Source organism: Osmerus mordax, chromosome 7 (assembly GCF_038355195.1).
Source record: "Osmerus mordax isolate fOsmMor3 chromosome 7, fOsmMor3.pri, whole genome shotgun sequence".
Classification (NCBI taxonomy): domain Eukaryota; kingdom Metazoa; phylum Chordata; class Actinopteri; order Osmeriformes; family Osmeridae; genus Osmerus; species Osmerus mordax.
The window spans coordinates 10,648,883-10,669,764 of record NC_090056.1 but is presented as its reverse complement, the minus strand read 5'-3'; the positions used below and the strand labels follow the sequence as shown (position 1 = coordinate 10,669,764).

Sequence of the window (20,882 nt, the reverse complement as noted above, 5' to 3'; positions counted from 1 at the left end):
CTGCATGGTGCTGGAGATGGTCTGTCGTGGTCTGCTCTCTCTCAGGTACTCCATCAAGGACCTGCTGAACCACGCCTTCTTCGCTGAGGACACGGGCGTGAGGGTGGAGCTGGCCGAGGAGGACGACGGGAAGAAGGCATCCATCGCTCTGAAGCTGTGGGTGGAGGACCCCAAGAAGCTGAAGGGGAAGTACAAGGAGAGCGGCGCCATCGAGTTCTCCTTCGACCTGGAGACGGAGGTCCCGGAGGGAGTGGCCCAGGAGATGGTGAGATGTTCCCACAGACACCGTGGAGCCTCAGTTTAGGCCTACTGGTTTCAGCATTCGGGGAAATGGGCACAGCTATCAAACCTCTGATGTCGCCATGTTTTTCCAGTTGCTATTTGTTGGAGGGGAGCAGAGCTCAGTGTAGATTCTGGCAGCGTGTGTGCCAACACTGCCCCTATCTCACTATCAGGGAATGCGCCCACATGCAGATTGGCCGATATGTCAGTCTGAACTTTCAGGACTCCTCTAATCACCCTTTTTACGTTTCTGTTTGGTTGTTGTTCTCCGACAGCCTCTATCAGATAAGGCACGTTGCTAAGGGCCTGGTCCAGAGAGGCAGCATACATAGACTGTACACTGACGCTTCATGTAGTCTGTAGACTCATGTGTTCTTCTCCTTCCCCGGGTTGTTGTCTGGCACTGCCTGAAAGACTGCCTCTCATAACGGAGACTGCCTCTCATAAAGGAGACTGCCTCTCATAACGGAGACTGCCTCTCATAACGGAGACTGCCTCTCATAAAGGAGATTGCCTCTCATAAAGGAGACTGCCTCTCATAAAGGAGACTGCCTCTCATAAAGGAGGCTGCCTCTCATAACGGAGACTGCCTCTCATAAAGGAGACTGCCTCTCATAAAGGAGGCTGCCTCTCATAAAGGAGACTGCCTCTCATAAAGGAGACTGCCTCTCATAAAGGAGACTGCCTCTCATAAAGGAGACTGCCTCTCATAACGGAGACTGCCTCTCATAACGGAGACTGCCTCTCATAACGGAGACTGCCTCTCATAACGGAGACTGCCTCTCATAAAGGAGACTGCCTCTCATAGAGGAGACTGCGTCTCATAGAGGAGACTGCCTCATAACGAAGGAGACTGGGCCTCAGTCGCAGATGAAGTGAAGGAGTTTCAGCAGTGACCTTTTTGTGGCCAGAGTGTACCCATAGTCCTTCATTTAGAAACAACAAAGATGTTTAATATCTTTCCTTCCAGCCTCCTTTATCCAAATCCAATATCATATTAGATTTCCCCAGTAGGGGTGGTAGAGTAGTTTTCCACGTCTGAGGAACGTGTTCTGTTTTAGGGAGATTTTGTCAATGGGCTGAAGCTACTTTGTGAGTTTGCTTCCATAATTCATTCAACCCTACCGCATATCCAGCTGTTATTTTTCGCGAGGGTTATTGAGGTCGGTTGACCTGCCTTCCTCCCTCTTCCTATCTGCCTGCGCTGGGCTGGTCAGAGCAGCAGGACATTTCAGGTATGGCAGTAACGATCGCCCCCGGCCAGAGAGAGCATCGAGCCCGACACAATGGGCTGCACGGTCAGCATTCCCAGTCTCAGATCACTCCTGGCCGTGCTCTGATGACTCGACACAGGCAGGCTGGCACCATGGGAGCTGCACTTCATCTTCATATGTGTGCTCTCTTGTCTCCGGTCATGCTCTTTCCCTACTCAGTCAACATAAATCATTTTCATTATGCTGGTATTTTCTATTTGAGGACTTGTTTATGGAGTGCATCATATATTTAGCTTGTCCATTCCTGTTTAAGTTCAATTGGCGAATTAGGTCCGTTCAGTCAGACTCATACAAAGTTGTTCAGTCGTGTGTTAGGTTTTCTCCAGGCTCCTTTGGTTGTCTCCATGTTGTTGTCAGCAGAAGGTCTGACTTGCCGTGTTATGTCTGTTGTGAACCCCCTGAACCCAGCTGCTGAGGACTCCTCCACTCACCTCTTTAAAATAGACGCCCTGTTCCTTTTCTTCTGTCGTTCTCGTTTGCTCTCTCTCCCTGCGCTCTCTCGCTCCCTCCTCCTCCTCTCCATCCCCTTGCACTCTGTCTCTCGCACATTCACGTCTAAAAATACTCGAGCTCAAGCCCCACTTCCTCCCCCTCCCTGTCAGGTGGAGTCTGGCTTCTTCCACGAGAGTGACGCCAAGATTGTCGGGAAGTCCATCAGGGACCGTGTGGCCTTGATAAAGTGGAGGAGGGAGAGGACCGTATCAGCTGGACCGCCGGTGGAGCAGGCGGAGGGGGGGCCTGGGGCCCACGGCGCCCCGCCCCAGGGCACCTCCAGTGGGGTAACACAAGGAAAACAGCCCCCCCTGCAGGAGCCAGAGGAGCCCGAGGCAGACCAGCACGCCCGGCTGTGTAACCTACCAACCAGCACCACCTCTGTCACATGTAAGACCCCCCCCTCCTTCCTTGTGACGCGGGCGTGGTTCACCTGATGTGTGGGCGATGGGCTTTGTGTGTGTGTGTGTAATGAGTTGCCCCTCCTCCTCTCCCCTGTGTCTCAGCAGCAGACAGCACCTTTGACAGCGGTCTGGGCTCCACTGTGTACTCTGACTCCCACAGCAGCCAGCACAGTGTCCTCTACCAGTCCCTGCTGGAGCCCATCTCCATGGCAACACAGCAGGTCGGTGTCTGCCAGCAACATACACATAGACTCGCGCACTCAACGCGCGCACAGGTCATTAACATAAACATGAACATATAGGATCCTTAATATGCATGTATGCAACACGCATCAATTTGGACATGAGCACATCAATCCTGATTTAGATGCATTTCATGCATGTTTGTACATGCGCATATGGTTGAACCGGATGTCCCAATATAGACACACAAACCCATATTGCACAGCAAGCCTCAAATCCGGTATATCTTTAAAACTCCACATGTTTGTTGGGTCCTTCAGTTCATCCGTATCCATTCCCCTCCAGTTGTCTGTGTTTTGCTTGTACACGTGTGACTGAGTAACATGTTTTACCTGTGGGGGATTGTGCCACATCAGCGCCAGCGCAGCGGCCCGTGCCTGCCCTCTCAGCGGCCCAGGTCATGTGAGAGGGGCGGGCCGGGGCCCCCCGGTCAGGAGCTCAGGTCGGGGGCGGGGCTGGCCGTGGGGGTGCGAAGAGGCAGCACCTCGGTCATTGACACGCTGAGGGGCCACCACATGGCCCACCTCCACACCCTCTTCCAGTCCCAGCACTCTGAGCCCGTCAGCCCCGCCTCGTCGCCAACCGACGAACAATCAGACACCAGCGCCTCCGAGGGCTACTCCGAGGCAGAAGACGGCTTCCCCTCCCACAGCGCGACGTTTCCCCTTTTGCACCTCTCGCCTCCCTCAGTATCTCGTCGTCATAGTGACTCCTCCATGGAGCAGGCGTCGGAGGCCGCGCGTGAGAGCCCAGCTTTGCCCGTTCCCAGGGGGAGGAGACACTCTGACCTGAGCCTGCTCCACAGCCTCAGCTCCCCCCACCGCCACCAAGCCCCGGCCGTGTCCCACATGTGCCAGGGCTGCCTCTCCCTGCTCCTGCTGAGGTCGCGGGAGGGGCGGTTCCACCCCTCCCCGGTTGCCGTGCTGCCTCAGCTGTGTGCGTGCGCCCACAGGCCCCACCTCCCTGGGGCGACCCCGTCATGCTCGGGAAGGGTCAGGGCGGGAAGTGACTGCTCAGACTTCTCCCTGTTCCAGAAGTCCCTCCTCAACATCATCAACCGCAAGACCGCCCCCCTTTTCGCCTCCTCCAACCAGGGCCCCTCCCTGCTCCAGCTGCCCACCACCTACAGGCCTGCTCATAGCTATGGAGACGGCAGTCTGAAGGGTCTCCTGAAAGGCGTCAGTCTGGGTGGGGAGACGGCCCCCCCAGCCCGCCCCCAGGACCGCAGGGCCAGTTACTGTGCTGGGGAGCAGCGAGCCACTGGGGCCATGGCAGTGGTAGGTCACACCGAGCCACGGGCTTCGGGAGTCCCTGTAGTCTACACTGCTCTCTATTGGGCTCCAACTAGAGAGGTTATTCCTCCCCGCCTGTAGGAGGCCCAACTCTGTGCTGCATGGAGCTGATCTGCTCTCTCTGGCCCCCCCTGCCTCTTCAGGGCTGTCTCTCTTAGTGCTGCCACGGGAGGGCACCCTGCTGCCCTCTGACCTTTCACCACTGTTGAAAGCTCTAGTCCCTCCGCCTGCTCCTGCTGGGTCTGATGGTGATCTGTGGGGCCGGGCCTCTGGATGAACACTACACTAACCACCTCTCCCAGCTCCAGCTGGCCTGATGATTGTCTTCTCTCTGCTTCACTGACCCAATGGCAAAAATGTGCACAGCTGTCTTCTTCGCCGGATCCGCTTGCTTCTTCTGCCCCTCCCTTGACTTGCATACCCAGGATGTGCAGTTGGCTGCAGCAGTCAGGGGGGTGGGATGGGGGCTGTCCTCTCTCTAACCTCCCCTTCCTTCCTCCCTCTCCCTCCCTCCTGTTATTGTTGTCCACCTGTCTCGTCCTGCTTTCATTTCTCCCATGGATGTTTTTCAAACGCATTTATCCATTGTTCATTATAACTGGCATCCTGTGTTTTTCATAGCCGTATTTACGTCTGGTATTATTTCAGAAGTCAATACAATAGACCGAGGAAGACATTCATTCATACTTAATAGAGGATTTCAACTGAGCAAAGGTAATTGCTTTGGCATTTGGAGGGTCTGTGTACTAACACGTTGTCTGTCCTTCCAGTCCAGCTCTGCGGTGCTCCAGAACCATCCATCGTTCCAGAGCCTGCTGTGCTCCAGCCCGGCCCTGCAGCACCTCCAGCCCGGACACAGCTACCCCTCGGCCCCCCGGCCTGCCCAGCACACCTCCGCCTCGGCCGGCTTCTCAGCAGCAGCAGCCCTCCAGCACGCTGCCCCCACAGCCAGCTACACAGACCCAGCTGCAGCCTGTCACTCTACACCATACATTCCTCCTCCACAGACTCAGGCGGCGCAGAGCTACCCGGCTCAGAGCCAGCAGCAGGCGGCTGGGTACTCTGCGGCAGCCTTCCAGCAGCTGCAGGCAGGGGATAGCTACACAGCGCCGCCAGTCCTGCAGACGGCGTCCGAACAGAGCTTTGTGGCTCCCGCTCTTCGGCAGACTCAGCCTGCAGCGAGCTACCCTCCAAGTTTACAACAGACCACTGCCACACCCCTCCAACAGTCTGTACCTGCAGCGTGTGCAGCAGCAGCAGCAGCAGCACAGCCTCCGCATCCAACTGCACAGAGCTTCACCACTCCAGTGGGTTCTGTACAGCAGACACAGAGCTATGCATCTGTAGCCTCCACGAGGGGCCCCACCCCACAGCCGTTCCCTGCCCAGGCCTCCGTTGCAGCTACACAGTCTGTAGCCCCAGCCGTAGCCCTAGCCGTAGCCCCAGCCCTAGCCCCAGCCCTAGCCCCAGCCGTAGCCCTAGCCCCAGCCGTAGCCCCAGCCCTAGCCCCAGCCCCAGCCCTAGCCCCAATCCTAGCCCCAGCTCCAGTCATACCTCTTTGTCAGCAGCCTGGACCGAGCTCTAGTAATATAGCTAACTTTACACCAGTGCAGTACAGCCAACAGACTGGGCAGGTGCCTATTCAACAGCAGCACAGCCAGAAGATGGCCCAGGCCACAGTGCAGCACAGCCATCCGGCTGCACAGACCCAGATCCAGCAGCAACTCAGCCAGCCCACTGGACAGACCTGTAGTCAACAACCACAACAACAAATGGGACAGCCTTCTTTTCAACACACCCAAAACAGTCTACAGGCCCAACAGACAGGGCAGGTCTCAGTTCCTCAAGTCATCCAGCAGGTAGGCCAGCCTCCTGTGCCTCAGAGCTACTCCTCCTCAGCCCCAGTCGCCCTGCCACCACCAACCCTGCAGAGTTACCCCGCGGCCCCCCTAGCAGGGCCACAGAACCCTGGCTCCCAGGGCTACGCCCCCTCAGCTTCACATGTTCCCCAGCAGACTGTGCCAGCGGCAGGCTACATGTGTACACCGCCTGCTGCAGGGGCCCAGAGCTATCAGCCCCCCCCTGGTCCTCCTCAGCAGATGGCTGCCCCACAGTCCTACCCAGTGAACAAACCTGCTGGTCATCACCAGAGCTTGCCACCTGCAGCTACTACTGGACAGCACAACCAACCGGCTTCCCTCCCACCTGCCCAACAGGTGAGATGAGCCCGCAACGACTGACTGTCTAAACCCCCCCCCCACACACACACACACACACACACACACACACACACCCTTTCATTCTGAGTTGGGTATTCACCTCTCTGTCCCTGTGTTTGTATTTCTCAATAGTTCCAACCCTATCTCTACCCTGCAGCTTTCCTGAACCAGGTAGAACCAATTGACACCACACCGTCACAACACGCACCGTCACACATCGCTACATCGTACCTTTTCCACAGAGAGAGAGAGGAGTGCTCGGCGTTTCACACACTTTGTGTTCCGCTCATACTAGCGTGGTTAGTCTGTTAGTGTTGGCCCCAGCTGTGTCAGGCCCAGCTGTGAGGGGTCAGCCGTTTCTACAGAGGGAGTAGAGCCGTCTAAACGGTGTCTTTGAACCCTGGCCAAACTGGAAGGAAATGGAGGAGTAATGAAAACAACAATAACGGTTGGGTCCGCTGCAGGCCTGTTCTGTGGCTGTGTGTGCGCTGCAGATGCTATCTGACTCCAGCCGCACGGACAGGATGGGAAATCTGAAACCATTCTGAGCCGGGCGGGTGAATAGCAGGAAAAACAGATGTCCAAATGAGAGATATAACCGGGATCTCAGCCATCATCCAACTTCCCCTCGCTGTAATTCTCTTCTTTCTCCGTCTCTCTCTTTGTTTCTTTCTCTCTTCTCTCTCTGTTTTTGTCTCGGTCTCTTGTCTGTCTGTCTGTGCAGAGTCTCCCTCCTGGTCAGAGTGTGCCACAGCATGGTGCAGGTGGGACAACCCTCGTTCAGAATGTCTACCAATCGTCATCCAGCCTGCCTGCACAAGCCCCTCCCCAGCATTCATTGGCTCCGACTGTCCATCCACAATTACAACCACTGCAGATCTCCGCCTCTCTGCCCGCTCCACATGGAGCCCAGGTACACCTCCGCTCCGCCCTCAACACTGCCCCAGACGTCTCTCCGGTCTCTTCTGCTCAGAACTGATGTTTACTTCAGTTGTATTTGGCTGTGGGTGGGGCGGATGCTATTGGAGTTGCTGTAATAGCTAGTTCTAGTCAAGTATCTGTATACAGACATTCTTTACCCAGAGCATCCTCCTTTCTTCTTTTGCCTATTTTTCTCCCTCTGTTCTCCTTCCCCCAGTTTCCCGCTTCATATCCCACCATCCAGGTGGTGGCTGGGTGTGACTCCTCCTATCCTCCCCCGTGCCCCCCTTCCCAGCCCTACCCCTCCTCCGCCGCCTCCTCCCTCGCTCCAGCTCTGGCTCCTATCTACCTTTCTCCTGGCCAGACTCTCCCCCCCTCGGTCTCCCCCCTGTCCCCCCTGCACATGGACAGTGCCCTTGCTCCCCCGGCCCCTGTGCCCCTCATCCTCTCCCCCACACCCCAGCTGGCCACGGTGGTGCCCCCTATGCCACAGCAGCAGCAGGTCTACCCCTCTGCTCTGCTACAGAGCTTTCAAACCGAAGTTCCTCATCCGCAGCCCGCGCTCATCCCCGCCCCATCCACTGCTTTGCATATTACACCGCTCACACACCCCAGTCCTGCCCCGCCGCGGTGCACCGTCCCCCAGCCAGCCCCCTTACCTGACCCCAGCTCTCAGCCTCTAAGACAGGTAAATATATGAGCTGCTGGTCCGGTGTGTTATCAAGAGGCCTGAATTGGCACTGTTGTTTCTACTGCTCAGATTGTAAAATGCATTTTCTTGTGTGCTGTTGTGTCCTGCCGGGCACATGATTAGTGTGTCTTAATCTAAATAGTTGTTTGTGCACATGCAGCAGGTTCATCAGCAGGCCCATCAGCAGGCCCATCCCAGCCACCCAGATCCTGGCCCCTCAGCCCTCCCCACCCAGCCTGCAGTGTTCCCCTCTCCCATGCCAGTCGGACAAGACACGACCACTGCAGCAAGCCAGCTGGACCACAACCAGAACCCACACCTGGCCCAGCATCCGGTCCATGCCCAGAGCCAGCCTGCAGCGCCGCAGACATCATCATCATCCTCATCTGCTGCAGCTGCCAGCAGCAGCCTGACTCAGCAGAACCAGGCCAGCGCTCCCACAGGACAGGCCCCCGCAGAGCCCAACCCGGAGGTATGGAGACGACTCCAGCCCCCTCTCAGCCCTGTCTCTCCTTGGTCTTCCCTCTTTCTACTCCACACAGGCCTCATTTTACCCCCCTTGTTTCCTGACAATCCCCCCCCCCCTCCTTGACGTAAACTGTGTGTCTGCTTTGTAGGATGCCGCATCGGAGAAACCAGCATCAGGACAGAGCTACACCCATGACAGGTATGAGTCTGTCTGCCGGGGCCTCTCACTGTGAGGGATTCATGTGGCTTTAGAAAGGGGTGGTGCTCTCTGAGGCTCGGGTGGAGGGCATGTCCCAGCCCACTGGGAGACAGAGGTTTGGTGTTATGATGATGGAGAGATTGCTGGATGGCAGCGGTTCTCTCTCAGATGGTGAGTGGGTGGTAGCAGAGCTGCCCAGACTTGTCCAATGGATATGACGGCACTTTTAGTCCAGAGAATGGAGTGTCTGAGGGAACGTGGCTGTATGAAGAGGGAGGAAGCCAAAGTTATCTATTTGATCTGTGCAACAAACTCTGGGGTTTCAATGGAATTAGGCTCTTTTATTTAAACTCCCATTAGATCAGATTTTAATAAACAATATCCTCTAGAGCAGAAACTGTATCGGGGTGTTTTCTGTGCCCCATGTATCTTTCATCTTCAGCTTTGTTTTCGAAAGCAACTGTTAGAGGTCATTACCGAGGCGTTCATGGGGAGTGAATTCTTCCTTGAGCCTCGATAACACGCGCCCTCCGAGGTTGTCATCCTCTGGAATGTGTCCAGCGTTCCAGCCTCTGTGGTGACGTGACCTGGTTCCTCTGTGTGGCCCAGTGTGAACTCAGACGCCACCTCGGGGAAGGAGATGAGCGACGGCTACGAGGGGACGCACGGCGGGAAGGGCGAAGGAAGGATCCGGAAGCACCACCGCAGATCCACGCGCACACGCTCCTCACGCCAGGAGAAGACCAGCAGGCCCAAACTCAGCATGCTCAACGTGAGTACCCGGACACACACACCTACAGGCTTTTTTGCTAAAGATTCCCTAGCTGGTGATAAACAGGGCGAAACTTGGCCTTGCCTTTGGTGCAGGTGTGTAACACGGGAGATAAGATGGTGGAATGCCAGCTGGAGACTCACAACCACAAGATGGTCACCTTCAAGTTTGACCTGGATGGAGATGCCCCGGAGGAGATCGCCACCTACATGGTACAGCCTCAGGAAGAGGGAGTCCAATCATATAAGACTCACCCACGAGGTTTTGTAGTTAAACAGCGAGGCCCATGCCAGACAGCTATGTGTGAGGGAGAGGTGCTCTGAGAGAGGTGCTCTGAGAGAGGTGCTCTGAGAGAGGTGCTCTGAGAGAGGTGCTCTGAGAGAGGTGCTCTGAGAGAGGTGCTCTGAGAGAGGTGCTCTGAGAGAGGTGCTCTGAGAGAGGTGCTCTGAGAGAGGTGCTCTGAGAGAGGTGCTCTGAGAGAGGTGCTCTGAGAGAGGTGCTCTGAGAGAGAGGTGCTCTGAGAGAGGTGCTCTGAGAGAGGTGCTCTGAGAGAGGTGCTCTGAGAGAGAGCTGCTCTGAGAGAGAGGTGCTCTGAGAGAGAGGTGCTCTGAGAGAGAGGTGCTCTGAGAGAGCGGTGCTCTGAGAGAGAGGTGCTCTGAGAGAGGTGCTCTGAGAGAGGTGCTCTGAGAGAGGTGCTCTGAGAGAGGTGCTCTGAGAGAGGTGCTCTGAGAGAGGTGCTCTGAGAGAGGTGCTCTGAGAGAGAGGTGCTCTGAGAGAGAGGTGCTCTGAGAGAGGTGCTCTGAGAGAGAGGTGCTCTGAGAGAGAGGTGCTCTGAGAGAGAGGTGCTCTGAGAAAGAGGTGCTCTGAGAAAGAGGTGCTCTGAGAAAGAGGTGCTCTGAGAGAGAGGTGCTCTGTCATCATGACTAGTGAAACTATTGTTCTTCTCTGCATTGCAGCAAAAAATACCCCCTTCTCCCCCCCCCCCCCCCTCTCACTCTCTCTAAAGTCCCTCTTGTATTTTGGGTGGGAACCCTTGCCTGTAGTCAGATGAATATTTAATAACCCTAAATCTTGAGATTTGACTTCTGGCATCAGAAATTCTGTACAAAATACTAGCGTACGGGTCCGTTCTGGCCAACTACTGCGGTCCAGCCGAAAGGCCTCTGATGTCTTGCAGCAGTGCAGTCTAGGATTCAAATAGGAAAACCACAACCTAAAGACCCGGAAACGGTGGTCCTAGTTCGGTTTTCTCCCTACCCTCAGGTGGAGAATGACTTCATCCTGCCCCTGGAGAAGGAGATGTTCATTGACCAGCTGAAGGACATTGTGGACAAGGCCGAGGACATGCTGAGCGAGGACGCCGAGGGGGAGAGGGGCTCCGACCAGGGGAGCAGCCCTCAGCAGAGCCAGGGAGCTGGCCCCCTCGGGGGAGAGGTGAGAACATGAGGGAGGAGGGGCACACGGGTGGAGCTGGTTTAGGGGACGGAGTTGCAGAGCGTCTGGAGGATTGGCATTGGGGTGAAGATTGGAGGGAGGCAGCATAGAAGAGGAGCTAGAATGTACAGCAAAGACAGAGCTGTTATTTCTTGCAGACGGTCTCTGCTGCGTCCTCCGCCTCCACTTAGGATTACACTGTGAGCAGAGCTGCCAAAGGCTCCTGCCAAAAAATAAACAAATAAATATAGTTGCTGATATGACTCATTCCACTAACTCAATTTGCCATAAGAGCCAACTCTGTGACTTTGTTTAAGAAGACCCTTTTAAGCTTTATTGTCTATCGATAGCCCGCTGATGCACCAGTCTCCCATGCACTTTATAAAATGTGTGTTTTTGCCCTCAGTGTGTAAAGTCTGCAACACCCAACTCCCCACAGCTGGTCTACCAGCAGAACGGTGAGTGTTGTGCTCTCCCCGCGCCCCTCAGTGTGTGTCTGGTCAGCCTCAGCCTGGCTGCCCTCCAGCAGCAGCAGATGCAGCCTGGGGGGAGGGGGGGGGGGGGGGGGGGTACGGATGGAGGCGGAGGAGATGATAGGATAAAGAAGACGTCATGACTTTGGCAGTTTATCTGCCACCATCATTCACGCCATGTCTCTGTCTCTCTCTCTGTCACCCCATCATCGCTCTGGCCTCCTCCTTCCTATTGCCCTGCTTGGGGTCCGTTTCCTGCTTAGCTGGTATGTATTTCTGAGCCCGTGTGTCTCTGTGTCCTTGGCAGTCCTCCACACTGGCAAGCGCTGGTTCATCATCTGCCCCGTGGCTGAGACGCCCACTCCAGACAGAGAACCCAGCCCCGCCCACGCCTCTACAGCCAAGGGTATGACACGGACAAATACACACACCCGACCAACAGAAAGTGCTGAATCCTAGTGTCGGTATAGAATTATTTTGCATGATAGTTGGTGTACTTCAGCTTTTTGTGATGTATGTGTGTTTAGAAACTGAGATGCGTGTGTCAGGCGTACGTGTGTGTGTGTTGTGGAATCTGGGGTCGGTTGTATAATTCCTCACTGCTACATTGCAGGCATGTCTTCTCTGACAGAGTTTGGGGGGCTGGGAAGACAAGTGATGATGTAATAGTTGTTGACTGACGTGCACAGAAGGTCCCACTCCCTCTTATCTATCCGTCTCTGCATCCCAGAATCAGGAGGTCCTGCCTCATCTTCAGTCAAGTCCAGCTCCAGCACCCCTCCAGTCCCTGCTCAAGTGTCCTCCACCCCCTCTGCACCTGCAGACTCAGCCCAGCCTCAGGAGCCCCAGGTGGGCAAGGCCAGGGTGCAGCACATCCAGCCCTCTATAGCCAAAGCCTCCACTGTTGTCACTGTTGACCGCCACAACTCCCTCTCTGTTGACGAGCCCTGCATCCCCACAGTCTCCATGGTAACTGACCTCCCCTGCTGCCCCATCGTCCCGCCCGTGTCTCTAGATGTGACCCTGGGCCACAAGGGAGCAGGTGGAGCCTCCTCCGTAACCAATCAGGAGGCTAGCCCCAGTGGAGAACCACCCCCTCCTCTGGTCTCCCACCAATCAGTAGTCCTCCAGCAGCCCTATGCCACCCCCATCCCGTCTGGCACTGTGACCTCCCAACCCCAGAGTCCAGCCCACCAGGCTGTCCCAGGGTCCTCCCAGCAGCCAGGGGGCTCTGGGGGTGGAGGTCCAGGGGAGTCTGACGGAGAGGGCCCCCCCAGAGTGGAGTTTGTGGACCGCACCATCAAGACCCTGGATGAGAAGCTGAGGAACCTGCTGTACCAGGAGTACGTCCCCTCTCAGCCCTCCAGCACAGCATCAGACCCCCAGGGCTCCAGCACAGATGGGGTGTCTGACTGCCAGGCCACCGGGGAGGGAGGACCGGCCCGCAAGGGAGAGCTGCTGGTACGTGTGTGTGTGTGTGTGTGTGTGCGCGAGGAGATCTGATAGTTCTCTGTTAAAATTCCTGCTGTAATATTGGTTCCTTATCGATCGTTCTAATGTACCACAGTGAGCTTAATATAGCATTTACAACTGAGGAGATTGAGTAGTGCTGAACACAAGCCAGCTACTCCATTAGGCTCTGCACCCATCGCAAGTTCAACTGCATGTCCTGACGGGGGCCAATTTAGCTGTGTGTGAGGCCAAACTTGTCCAGACAGACCAGGGTCCGAGCAGGATCGTGACTAGTGAGTTCACACTGTCTCATTCCCACCTAGAACAGACTGACTAGATCCTTGTCCCATTCTGTCTCAGCCTCAGATTCCCGAGCGTGCAGACAGCCTGGGCCTGAGTGACTCTGCAGTACCTGGTAATGAACACAGACTGACTACATTAAACAAGTGTTTGGACAGCTCCAGCATTCCTGTATTGTATGTTGAGCAGTTTTTGTATGAATTAATATATATATATATATATATTTTTTTTTTCTCCTCCTCCTCCAGCCTCTGGCAAGGTTTTGGATAACGACAACTCCAGCTCACACGACTCAAATAGCCGTTTTCAGGTAAGACACTTGGTAACACCTCTCCTTAGCCTTTACACAGCATTCTGAACGTACAAACGATATTAACGTGATGCAGCATCTCAGTGCACTGCATCGTGTGATCATGATCTGACAAGTCCTTTCCTTTCTTGTTGTTTTCCTCTTTTGTCCTCCCACCCGTCTCCCCAGATCGTCCCCCCCACCCCCCCGGATGTAGTCCGTCGTCTGGAGAAGACCAGGAGGGGCCGGAGCTCAAACAGCTCACTAGCACCCTCCAGTGGCTCGGGGGGGTCCCACGCCCCCAACGAGCCGGGGGCCAGGAGGGGCCAGGGCTGTGTGGCCGTCGGCAGGTTCTCAGTGGTGACAGCGGAGGAAGGGCCCGAGGCTGGCCCCAAACCCCACAGTAGCAACCGCTACTCTGCCCCCCCCAACTTCTACCGGGACACCTCCAGTCCCGACTTCACTCCCACCCACATACCTCGGGCACAAACCATCGACACCCCCACACATTACTCCTTCCGCCTGTACTCTGACTCGGGGGAGGAGGACAGTAGCAGCTTGGCTCCTCCCCCTGCCCATGACCCACCCCCGGCACACGCCCTCTCTGAGCACAGCGGAAGTGACCTCATGAAGAGGGCGGTGGCCTTCCTGCGTCGGACTGGCCGCAGCAACAGCACTCCAAGCTCAGACTCACCGAGCCGGCAGACTGCGGCACTGAACGGCCACGCCCCCTCGCCACCCGGAGGCCACGCTCAGTCGTCGTATGTCAGCAGTGACAACGACTCTGAGTTTGAGGATGCAGACATGAGAAAGGAGCTGCAAAGACTCAGAGAAAAGTACGTAGAAACGCACACACAGCAGTTACACACATAAACAGTGCGTCAAAATAAGGCCATTGAAATACAGCCCCCACACTCACATAGACAACTACAGATGTGTTGCCTGTAAAACCTTGCATTGGTTTAGCTGTGTTGGTAACCTTTTGAAATGATGTCAAGCCAATAGAGATGTCCGAGAGGTGAATGACACACCCTCTGCTTTGTCGTTGTCTCTCCCTGGTCTTCCTCGACAGACACACGAAGGAGATCTCTGAGCTGCAAGCCTTCCAGAGGAACGAGATTGAGCACCTGTATAAGGAGCTGGGTAAAACTCTGCCCCCTGGTGTTGGCCTGCTGCATGCGGCGCCCCCCAGTGGCCGTAGACGCAGGTCCAGCAAACACAAGCTAAAGACGGGCAAGCTGCTCAACCCCATGGTGCAGCAGCTCAAAAAAAAACTCAACACCACCGCGGGTGAGAGGAAAGGTGTGTCAGGGAGGGGGTCCGAGTTCTTAAACATGAAAAAGAGATGGTGAGAAAGTGAAATCTGTCTGCTGTGTGAATAATGAAGGTTCGAGGACTCGGGGTAGTGAGTTGCTGTGCGAATGAGACGTGGTTGCCAGTCTGAGATCGTGGAACAAGTCAGGGAGTTGGAAGGATACTTAGGAGTGGGTGATTCGCCCGTACACAAGCTTATATGGGCTGGCTGACTCATCCTGCTCTACTTTCTGTCCACCACAGGTGAGAGTGCAGCCAGCTCGTCTGGTTCTCCAGCCAAAAGCTCTGTTCAGTCTGACGGCTCAACCCGCTCCAGTGGCAGCAGCAGCTCCAGCACGTCAGCTACCATCCCAGCCCCTGAGCCGGTCCAGACCCAGCAGCCATGCTCCCTCAAGGGCTCGCTCTCTTCAGACAACATCTACGCAGCACTCCACGGCGACAGCATGACTACCAATACAGGTCCCGGCCAAGGTACACACACACTCGCACAACCTCTCCAAAGCGCAGTCCAAGAAACTTGTGTTATACGCATACTGTACATACATTTATGGATACCAGGATTGCAAAACAACTCTTGAAAGACATTGAAATTAAATATATATTGGCTCTATAGTTCAATAATTTACACACGGCACACATTTTATACAATTATTCTCTCAAGTACTGACACATTTCCTCTCATAATGCCTGTCTTAACACAAGCATTGGCCTAATGTCATCCCAACACAATGGATGGCAGAAAAGGTTTCTGTTCCATCTGTTGGAAACACCTCCATAGTTGATGTGAGAAGAGGGTAAAGCTGGTCTCTCCTCAGTGCTTGATGATAACCTGTCCTGTAGTGAACATCAGGAGTCTTCCCCCGGAGTCTGTGTGTCTCTGACCTTTTGTCCGTCCTGTGCTGGTGCTGTTGGTGGTGGGGGGTTTGAATCCCAGTCTCTGTGCACTTTTACACAAGTGTCTCTCTCTTGTTTCTTCTCTTCTTCCCTCTTATATTGATTTTGACAGGATGGACGGTTTACCACCAATCGTCAGAGAGAGTCACCTATAAATCTAGTAGCAAACCACGCACTAGATTCCTCAGTGGACCCGTGTCTCTGTCCATCTGTTTGTATTTGTTCTCTTCTACTTTTCCTCCACTCATCTCATACCTCTTCCCTCTTTGTTTCACCTCTTCTACGTTCCTCTAAACCAGACCTGTTTTCTGTATATTGTCATGAAGTGGACCGTCTTCCTCACCCCCCTCACTCTTCCCCCCCCCCCCCCCCCTCCTTCCCCTGGACACAAGCCCACGTTGTCTGTCTTTTCCCCCCTCGCCCCTAGCCTTTAAAGCATCTGTATTTGTGGTTGAATTCGCACTTCATACAAACGCTTTGTGCACTGCAGCTTCTGGCTTTAACAAGCAGACTCCAAAAACATAATGTATGCTAAAGGCTAAAGCTTGTCCACTCCAAACATGGACAGGCCAGGGGTATATCTGGACCCAGAGTGCGTGCGTGTGTGCTCGTGCCAAAGCTTTTGTATCATACTGTTTGTGTTGTGTGTGTGTGTGTGTGTTTTAGTTTACTCAACTCTATAACATCTGGCTCAGCCAGGTATACACCATATAGCAACCAGCCCCCTTTCTCCCCAGTCCCAACTAAACCTTGTCCCAGAAAAGCCTGCTGGGCCAGAGTACATAAGGAGCTCTCTCTCTCTCTCTGTGTCCATCCTGTTTGGACGGAGTGGATGTGCATGGTGCAAGCGCAAGGCAGGGCAGTGATGGAGACTTTCTCCTGGACAAAAAAGGGCTGTATCATCAATATTTCTACTTCCACTTCCTCTCCTCTTCTACCTGCATGTGTTGATGAGTGCTGACTCTGTCGTGCTCCGCCTTCTATCTCTGTGCTCTTTTAGCTTTGATTTTTTGTTTTGTCCTTTTTATGTTTTACATACTGACAAACTGTTTTACAGAATTTGAGCGTTCCAGCAGTCTGGAAATTTGAGTGTCACTTCATGGCCAGGCTGGAGAATCAGGTCTATGTTGGCTGTGTCTTCTGAGCCTCAAATAGAGTACAGCTTTTGTTTGAGTTGGTCCAATTTAAGCCCTACCAAAGCTCAAGTGCTAGCTTTGTTCGTTTAGGTTTTCTGTCCAACTCACTCCAGTATGCAATACAATATTTCAAGGCAATATATTTCAAGCCAGACAACTGGAGAAATCAAAAGAGGAACAGGATAGTGTCATCTGAAAGGACAGGATGTGAGGGTGTCTGTCCAACGCTGAAGCAGCCTCCTCCAACCCCATGTAACCAGATCCAAGAGCTTATCACTGTCGTAGGCCCCTCAATTTCCTTTTCTTTTCCTCATGTTTTGGAATGATTGCACAAGTTTGTGTGCCTAATCGCCCCCACCCTGCCCTGTCTCATTTATGTTCACTGATTTAAACACCCCTTCTCCTCCTCTTTCCTCCTCTCTCCTTAACTGATTTGATAGCTGTGTGTGGCTTTGAAGCAGCTTGTCCACAGCCATGTGGTGTGCCGTGTGTCCCAGCCTAACTGTTTCTGTCTTGTGCTGTTCTGCCTCTTTATAGGGTCCACTCTGAAACGACTATGTCTAGGCAAAGAGCACAGTAGTAGTAACTATCTAATTAACTTTCTACTTTATCTGTCTTCAACCTTTTTTTCTTCTGTTGGAATGGCCTTTTATTTATTTATATTTTTTCATGTATTTTTTACTCACAATTTTGGAACTGAAACAATCATGGCGTGTGTTGTTGAAATGTCAGGCCCTTGTTTCACAACGAGAGTATCAAGTCACCTCATTGTTTTGGTTTTATAGTGCATGGCAATGTTTGGCCAATGTGTCTTTGAATGCTGAATAATGTCTTGTGGTTGTATTTTTAAGTAACAATGGTTTCTGTTGATTGGCGATTGGCTTCAACAATAATGTGTTGGGGTTAAACAATACTGGAATCCTTTGGCTGTTATGTCTAGAACCGGCACATTTGCTCTTGGCAAAGTCTGCATTTTGGATGGGATTCAACTTGGAGGCTTTTCCTTTACTTTGAACAAGTTTTCTCATGCCAACCAGAGGCCTTGAGGTCTTCTCAAAGATTGATAGTCCTGTACTCCATAGTAAAGGACTTGTATGATTTATATTACTGAAACAAGTCATTTTGGGCTTGAGTTTGCAGGCTGATAATGGCTAACTGTAGACCTTACAGCAGCCAATGGATTCACTGGGAAGGGTTTGAAGTGGGTAGAGATTAAGAAGCTCTTTGTCTTCCAGGGTCCTCTCACAGTGCCAGTGCAGCTCAAACAGCTTCCAATCCACCTCAGCCATTATCAGCTGCTGGGGCTGGCCCACCACAGTCCCCCCAACCAATCTCTGGACTCGTTCAGGTTCAGACTAACAACAGCAACAACAAGAAAGGCATGTTCACAGATGACCTGCACAAGCTTGTAGATGACTGGACAAAGGAGACACTTGCAGCAGCCAATCAACCTCGGCCCTCTCTGAACCAGATCAAGCAACAGCGACATAAGCAAGACCTAGAGGGCAGAGCCATGCCCCTAGGAAGAGCCTTTCAGGAGGTACCTGGCATGAAGAGGCCCACACATTAATTCACATTGTACTGAATCACAACTGTGTGAAAACATTCACTGTTTCCTATGATAAACTTCTGATCTTTGTCACACCAGGTGAGAAGCCACATTGCACCCAACAAGTTCCAGTTGCCCCTTTCCTGCCCGTTGACAGCTGCTTTAAGCCCCGTCATGCCTGCTGCCACCCTGGGTGCCCACCAGTCTGCCATGCTCCAGCCTGGGTACTTGGTGCCGGCTGGTTCCTATGGAGGTGTAGTGACTGGGGCCCTGTACCCACAGCAGTGGTCTGGTATGCCCAGTCATGTGGGCTTGCTTGGAACTGCAGGAGTGCTACCACCCTATCCTACCATGGACAATGCAGGGGTGCAGGCCTACCCCATGACCTTGCATAGCCCTGACAGCACCTTCCCCAACACCAGAACTACCTAAATCGTAAATCATTACAAGCAGGATAGTCCAGCTCTGAGTCTATGTTCGGGGTACCAGAGGAACACTTGTACATAGCCTGTGAGCTTGTAAATATCTTGTGAGAATGTTGATATCCTTTACATACAGCCCCTGTAGTTTCTTGTATGTACTGTAGGTCTATTTTGTGTGTGGATGTAGTATACATGTTCAGTGAGTGTCTGAGTACCTTATACTTTTGGCTCTGGTTTTGACACAGTCATACTTGATATAATATCACCATGATGTCACCATATCCATCATTATCAGAAAGCTGTCATTGTGTTACAATTTGATTCACTGTAGATTTGTTAACCTTTAACTCCAAAATACATCAGATTCCAAACACACTGATTTGAGACAACAGGGCAGTATGTCAGGTGAAGTGCTCTGAAGGAATGTAGTGCCTTGAACATTGCTTTTTCTGTGAAACTAAGCATGTCCACATCAGAGTTGTTTAATTCAGTGGTTTGAGTTCTGCTTTGTTTTTAATGCATTGCTGACACATTCCCCCCCCCCCCCCATTGGTTTACATATGAATGCCCTTGTAGCACTGCACTATTAACACAGTATATGCTCTTATTTAAGTAATAAATCATGATATTTTAATCCATGTTTACTCTCCACCCCTGTGACAGAATGCCATAGAGGAGAGAAGTACAGTTGCCTTGTGGGAACGGTGTGTGCAGTTGAAAAGACACAACAACAGAAAACAGCAGAACTCATGAAGTTGTATCCAGGTTCATTTGTTTAGTTGGACAGTCTCATTTGGACATGATTTGATAAGACAAGAAGAGTGAGCAATGTTAGGGGTTGGCTTTCAGTCGGAAAGCAGTAGTGCCCAGAGTAATATACAGTGTGCTAAAACATACATGACTGGTAGTTCAGGTCAGAATGGTGGTCAAAGTAAGAATGTAGCAATGTAGAGGTAGATAAATTTGCTGAGTGAGATTGAAAGTGCAATTTCACTCCCCAAAAAGCTTACGTAATGGCCTTGCCACAAGCCTTACCCAAGAAACCTGTGATAGGAGCTATAATAGCTTTTGTTTGCATTTATTTTAACTGAATTTTCAGATTAACACTTTATTACTGCAAAACATGATCATTTTTGCTCATCGCTGCTCTTATTAATCACATTGGTGGTTTTGCTTTGTGTGCAATATGTTGTGTTTCTGAAGTATTTTTGTTTTCTCATGAAGCTTGGTTTTGATGCTGCTAGTGGGCCTGAAGTGGTTGCCCTTAAGGCATTCTACTTTGGCTAAATGGATTAAACTTCAAACATGGTACCTAAACACAACAATTCCTTCCCCCCACCCAATTTCTCCCCCCCCCCCAGTAGGCTGCTCATGTCAGTGATATTGCCTTGTTGAATTTATTGAATTATGTATAATTGACCAGGTTGCTACTGATTAAGGCCTTGCTGTTTGAACTATTTTTGCTGTTTGAGTGTTTGATTTAATTGTTCAGTATGAAACACAAATTCAGATAGTTACTTGATTGAGGAGATTTGCACAACAACACATGTTCTCCGCCAATTTTAACCTGTGAAAATGTGTTTACCAACACTTTGTACATAGTCAGCTTGCCACCCTGACCATTGATGATGAGCATGGCAAACTGTTCAGATTCGGACATGCGCAGAGATCATGATAACAGCCAGTCTGAAATTTCCCATTCCACCAAAACACTATCAGAAGGTTGCAGCACCCCAATTTTGCCAAGCTGTGAATTGTACAGTTTTTCTGTAATATTTGTAAATTGTGTTTGTTTTGACTGTAGAGGGATTTTGCTTCAATGTTTATTAATCCATCAATTCGGTTTGAATTGGACTTTTATAGGGCATTATGCAGAGTCCTCTGCTTTGGTGAAATACTTCTAGTAGTAAGAGATTTATGTTCTCTGTTACTCGTCGTATCTGGCATTCACTGCTCCAACTCCCTGTCTGCTCACACTTAGTGAGCAGATGAGGGGAGAACTCTAAACCAGTATATTCATATTGATGCTATGTTCATGGATGTAGACATGCAATGCATAGTGCAGACAACAAAGAGAACAGTTTATGCCCATTACATTTCTATCCAGACATTGCCTCTTTTGAATATGCTCTGATTGTTAGTCAAACATTAAAAGTGTGTGGGACTAGCTTCTGCCTGCTGTATATGTCCCAGTTCATTACCAGACCCAACCCAGTCAGCTGCATTCTAATTGGAAAGACTGTACATGTTTAAAGAAATAAATAAACATTATTTTGTGCTTACCTTTCGCAATTTATTACTATAGCTAGTATTTTTGTCTGTTGATTTCATAATGCTCTGCAGTTTCATCCAGAGAAAATTC

The 20,882-nt window shown here is 52.1% G+C and overlaps 1 protein-coding gene across 5 annotated transcripts in view; it reads left to right on the top strand.

Annotated features, from left to right (window-relative positions):
* LOC136945512 (serine/threonine-protein kinase WNK2-like) overlaps positions 1-20,802 on the top strand; it is a 35,307-nt gene extending 14,505 nt beyond the window's left edge. The window contains exons 7-29 of one of the 5 annotated variants that reach the window (XM_067239386.1): positions 46-265; positions 2,159-2,438; positions 2,558-2,673; positions 3,052-3,972; positions 4,758-6,203; positions 6,339-6,377; positions 6,931-7,119; positions 7,345-7,815; positions 7,991-8,290; positions 8,436-8,485; positions 9,095-9,257; positions 9,353-9,469; positions 10,521-10,691; positions 11,098-11,149; positions 11,472-11,570; positions 11,895-12,625; positions 12,977-13,031; positions 13,165-13,226; positions 13,395-14,041; positions 14,278-14,507; positions 14,763-14,990; positions 17,785-18,089; positions 18,198-20,802. In XM_067239386.1, coding sequence (XP_067095487.1) covers positions 46-265; positions 2,159-2,438; positions 2,558-2,673; positions 3,052-3,972; positions 4,758-6,203; positions 6,339-6,377; positions 6,931-7,119; positions 7,345-7,815; positions 7,991-8,290; positions 8,436-8,485; positions 9,095-9,257; positions 9,353-9,469; positions 10,521-10,691; positions 11,098-11,149; positions 11,472-11,570; positions 11,895-12,625; positions 12,977-13,031; positions 13,165-13,226; positions 13,395-14,041; positions 14,278-14,507; positions 14,763-14,990; positions 17,785-18,089; positions 18,198-18,530 — 7,225 coding nt within the window. In that variant the 3' untranslated portion in view covers positions 18,531-20,802. Of the gene's footprint in view, positions 1-45; positions 266-2,158; positions 2,439-2,554; positions 2,674-3,051; positions 3,973-4,757; positions 6,204-6,338; positions 6,378-6,930; positions 7,120-7,344; positions 7,816-7,990; positions 8,291-8,435; positions 8,486-9,094; positions 9,258-9,352; positions 9,470-10,520; positions 10,692-11,097; positions 11,150-11,471; positions 11,571-11,894; positions 12,626-12,976; positions 13,032-13,164; positions 13,227-13,394; positions 14,042-14,277; positions 14,508-14,762; positions 14,991-17,784; positions 18,090-18,197 lie in introns of all 5 variants that reach the window. The other 4 variants (XM_067239387.1, XM_067239388.1, XM_067239385.1 and 1 more) reach the window with 4 other exon arrangements.
* The last annotated feature ends 80 nt before the right edge of the window (positions 20,803-20,882 follow it).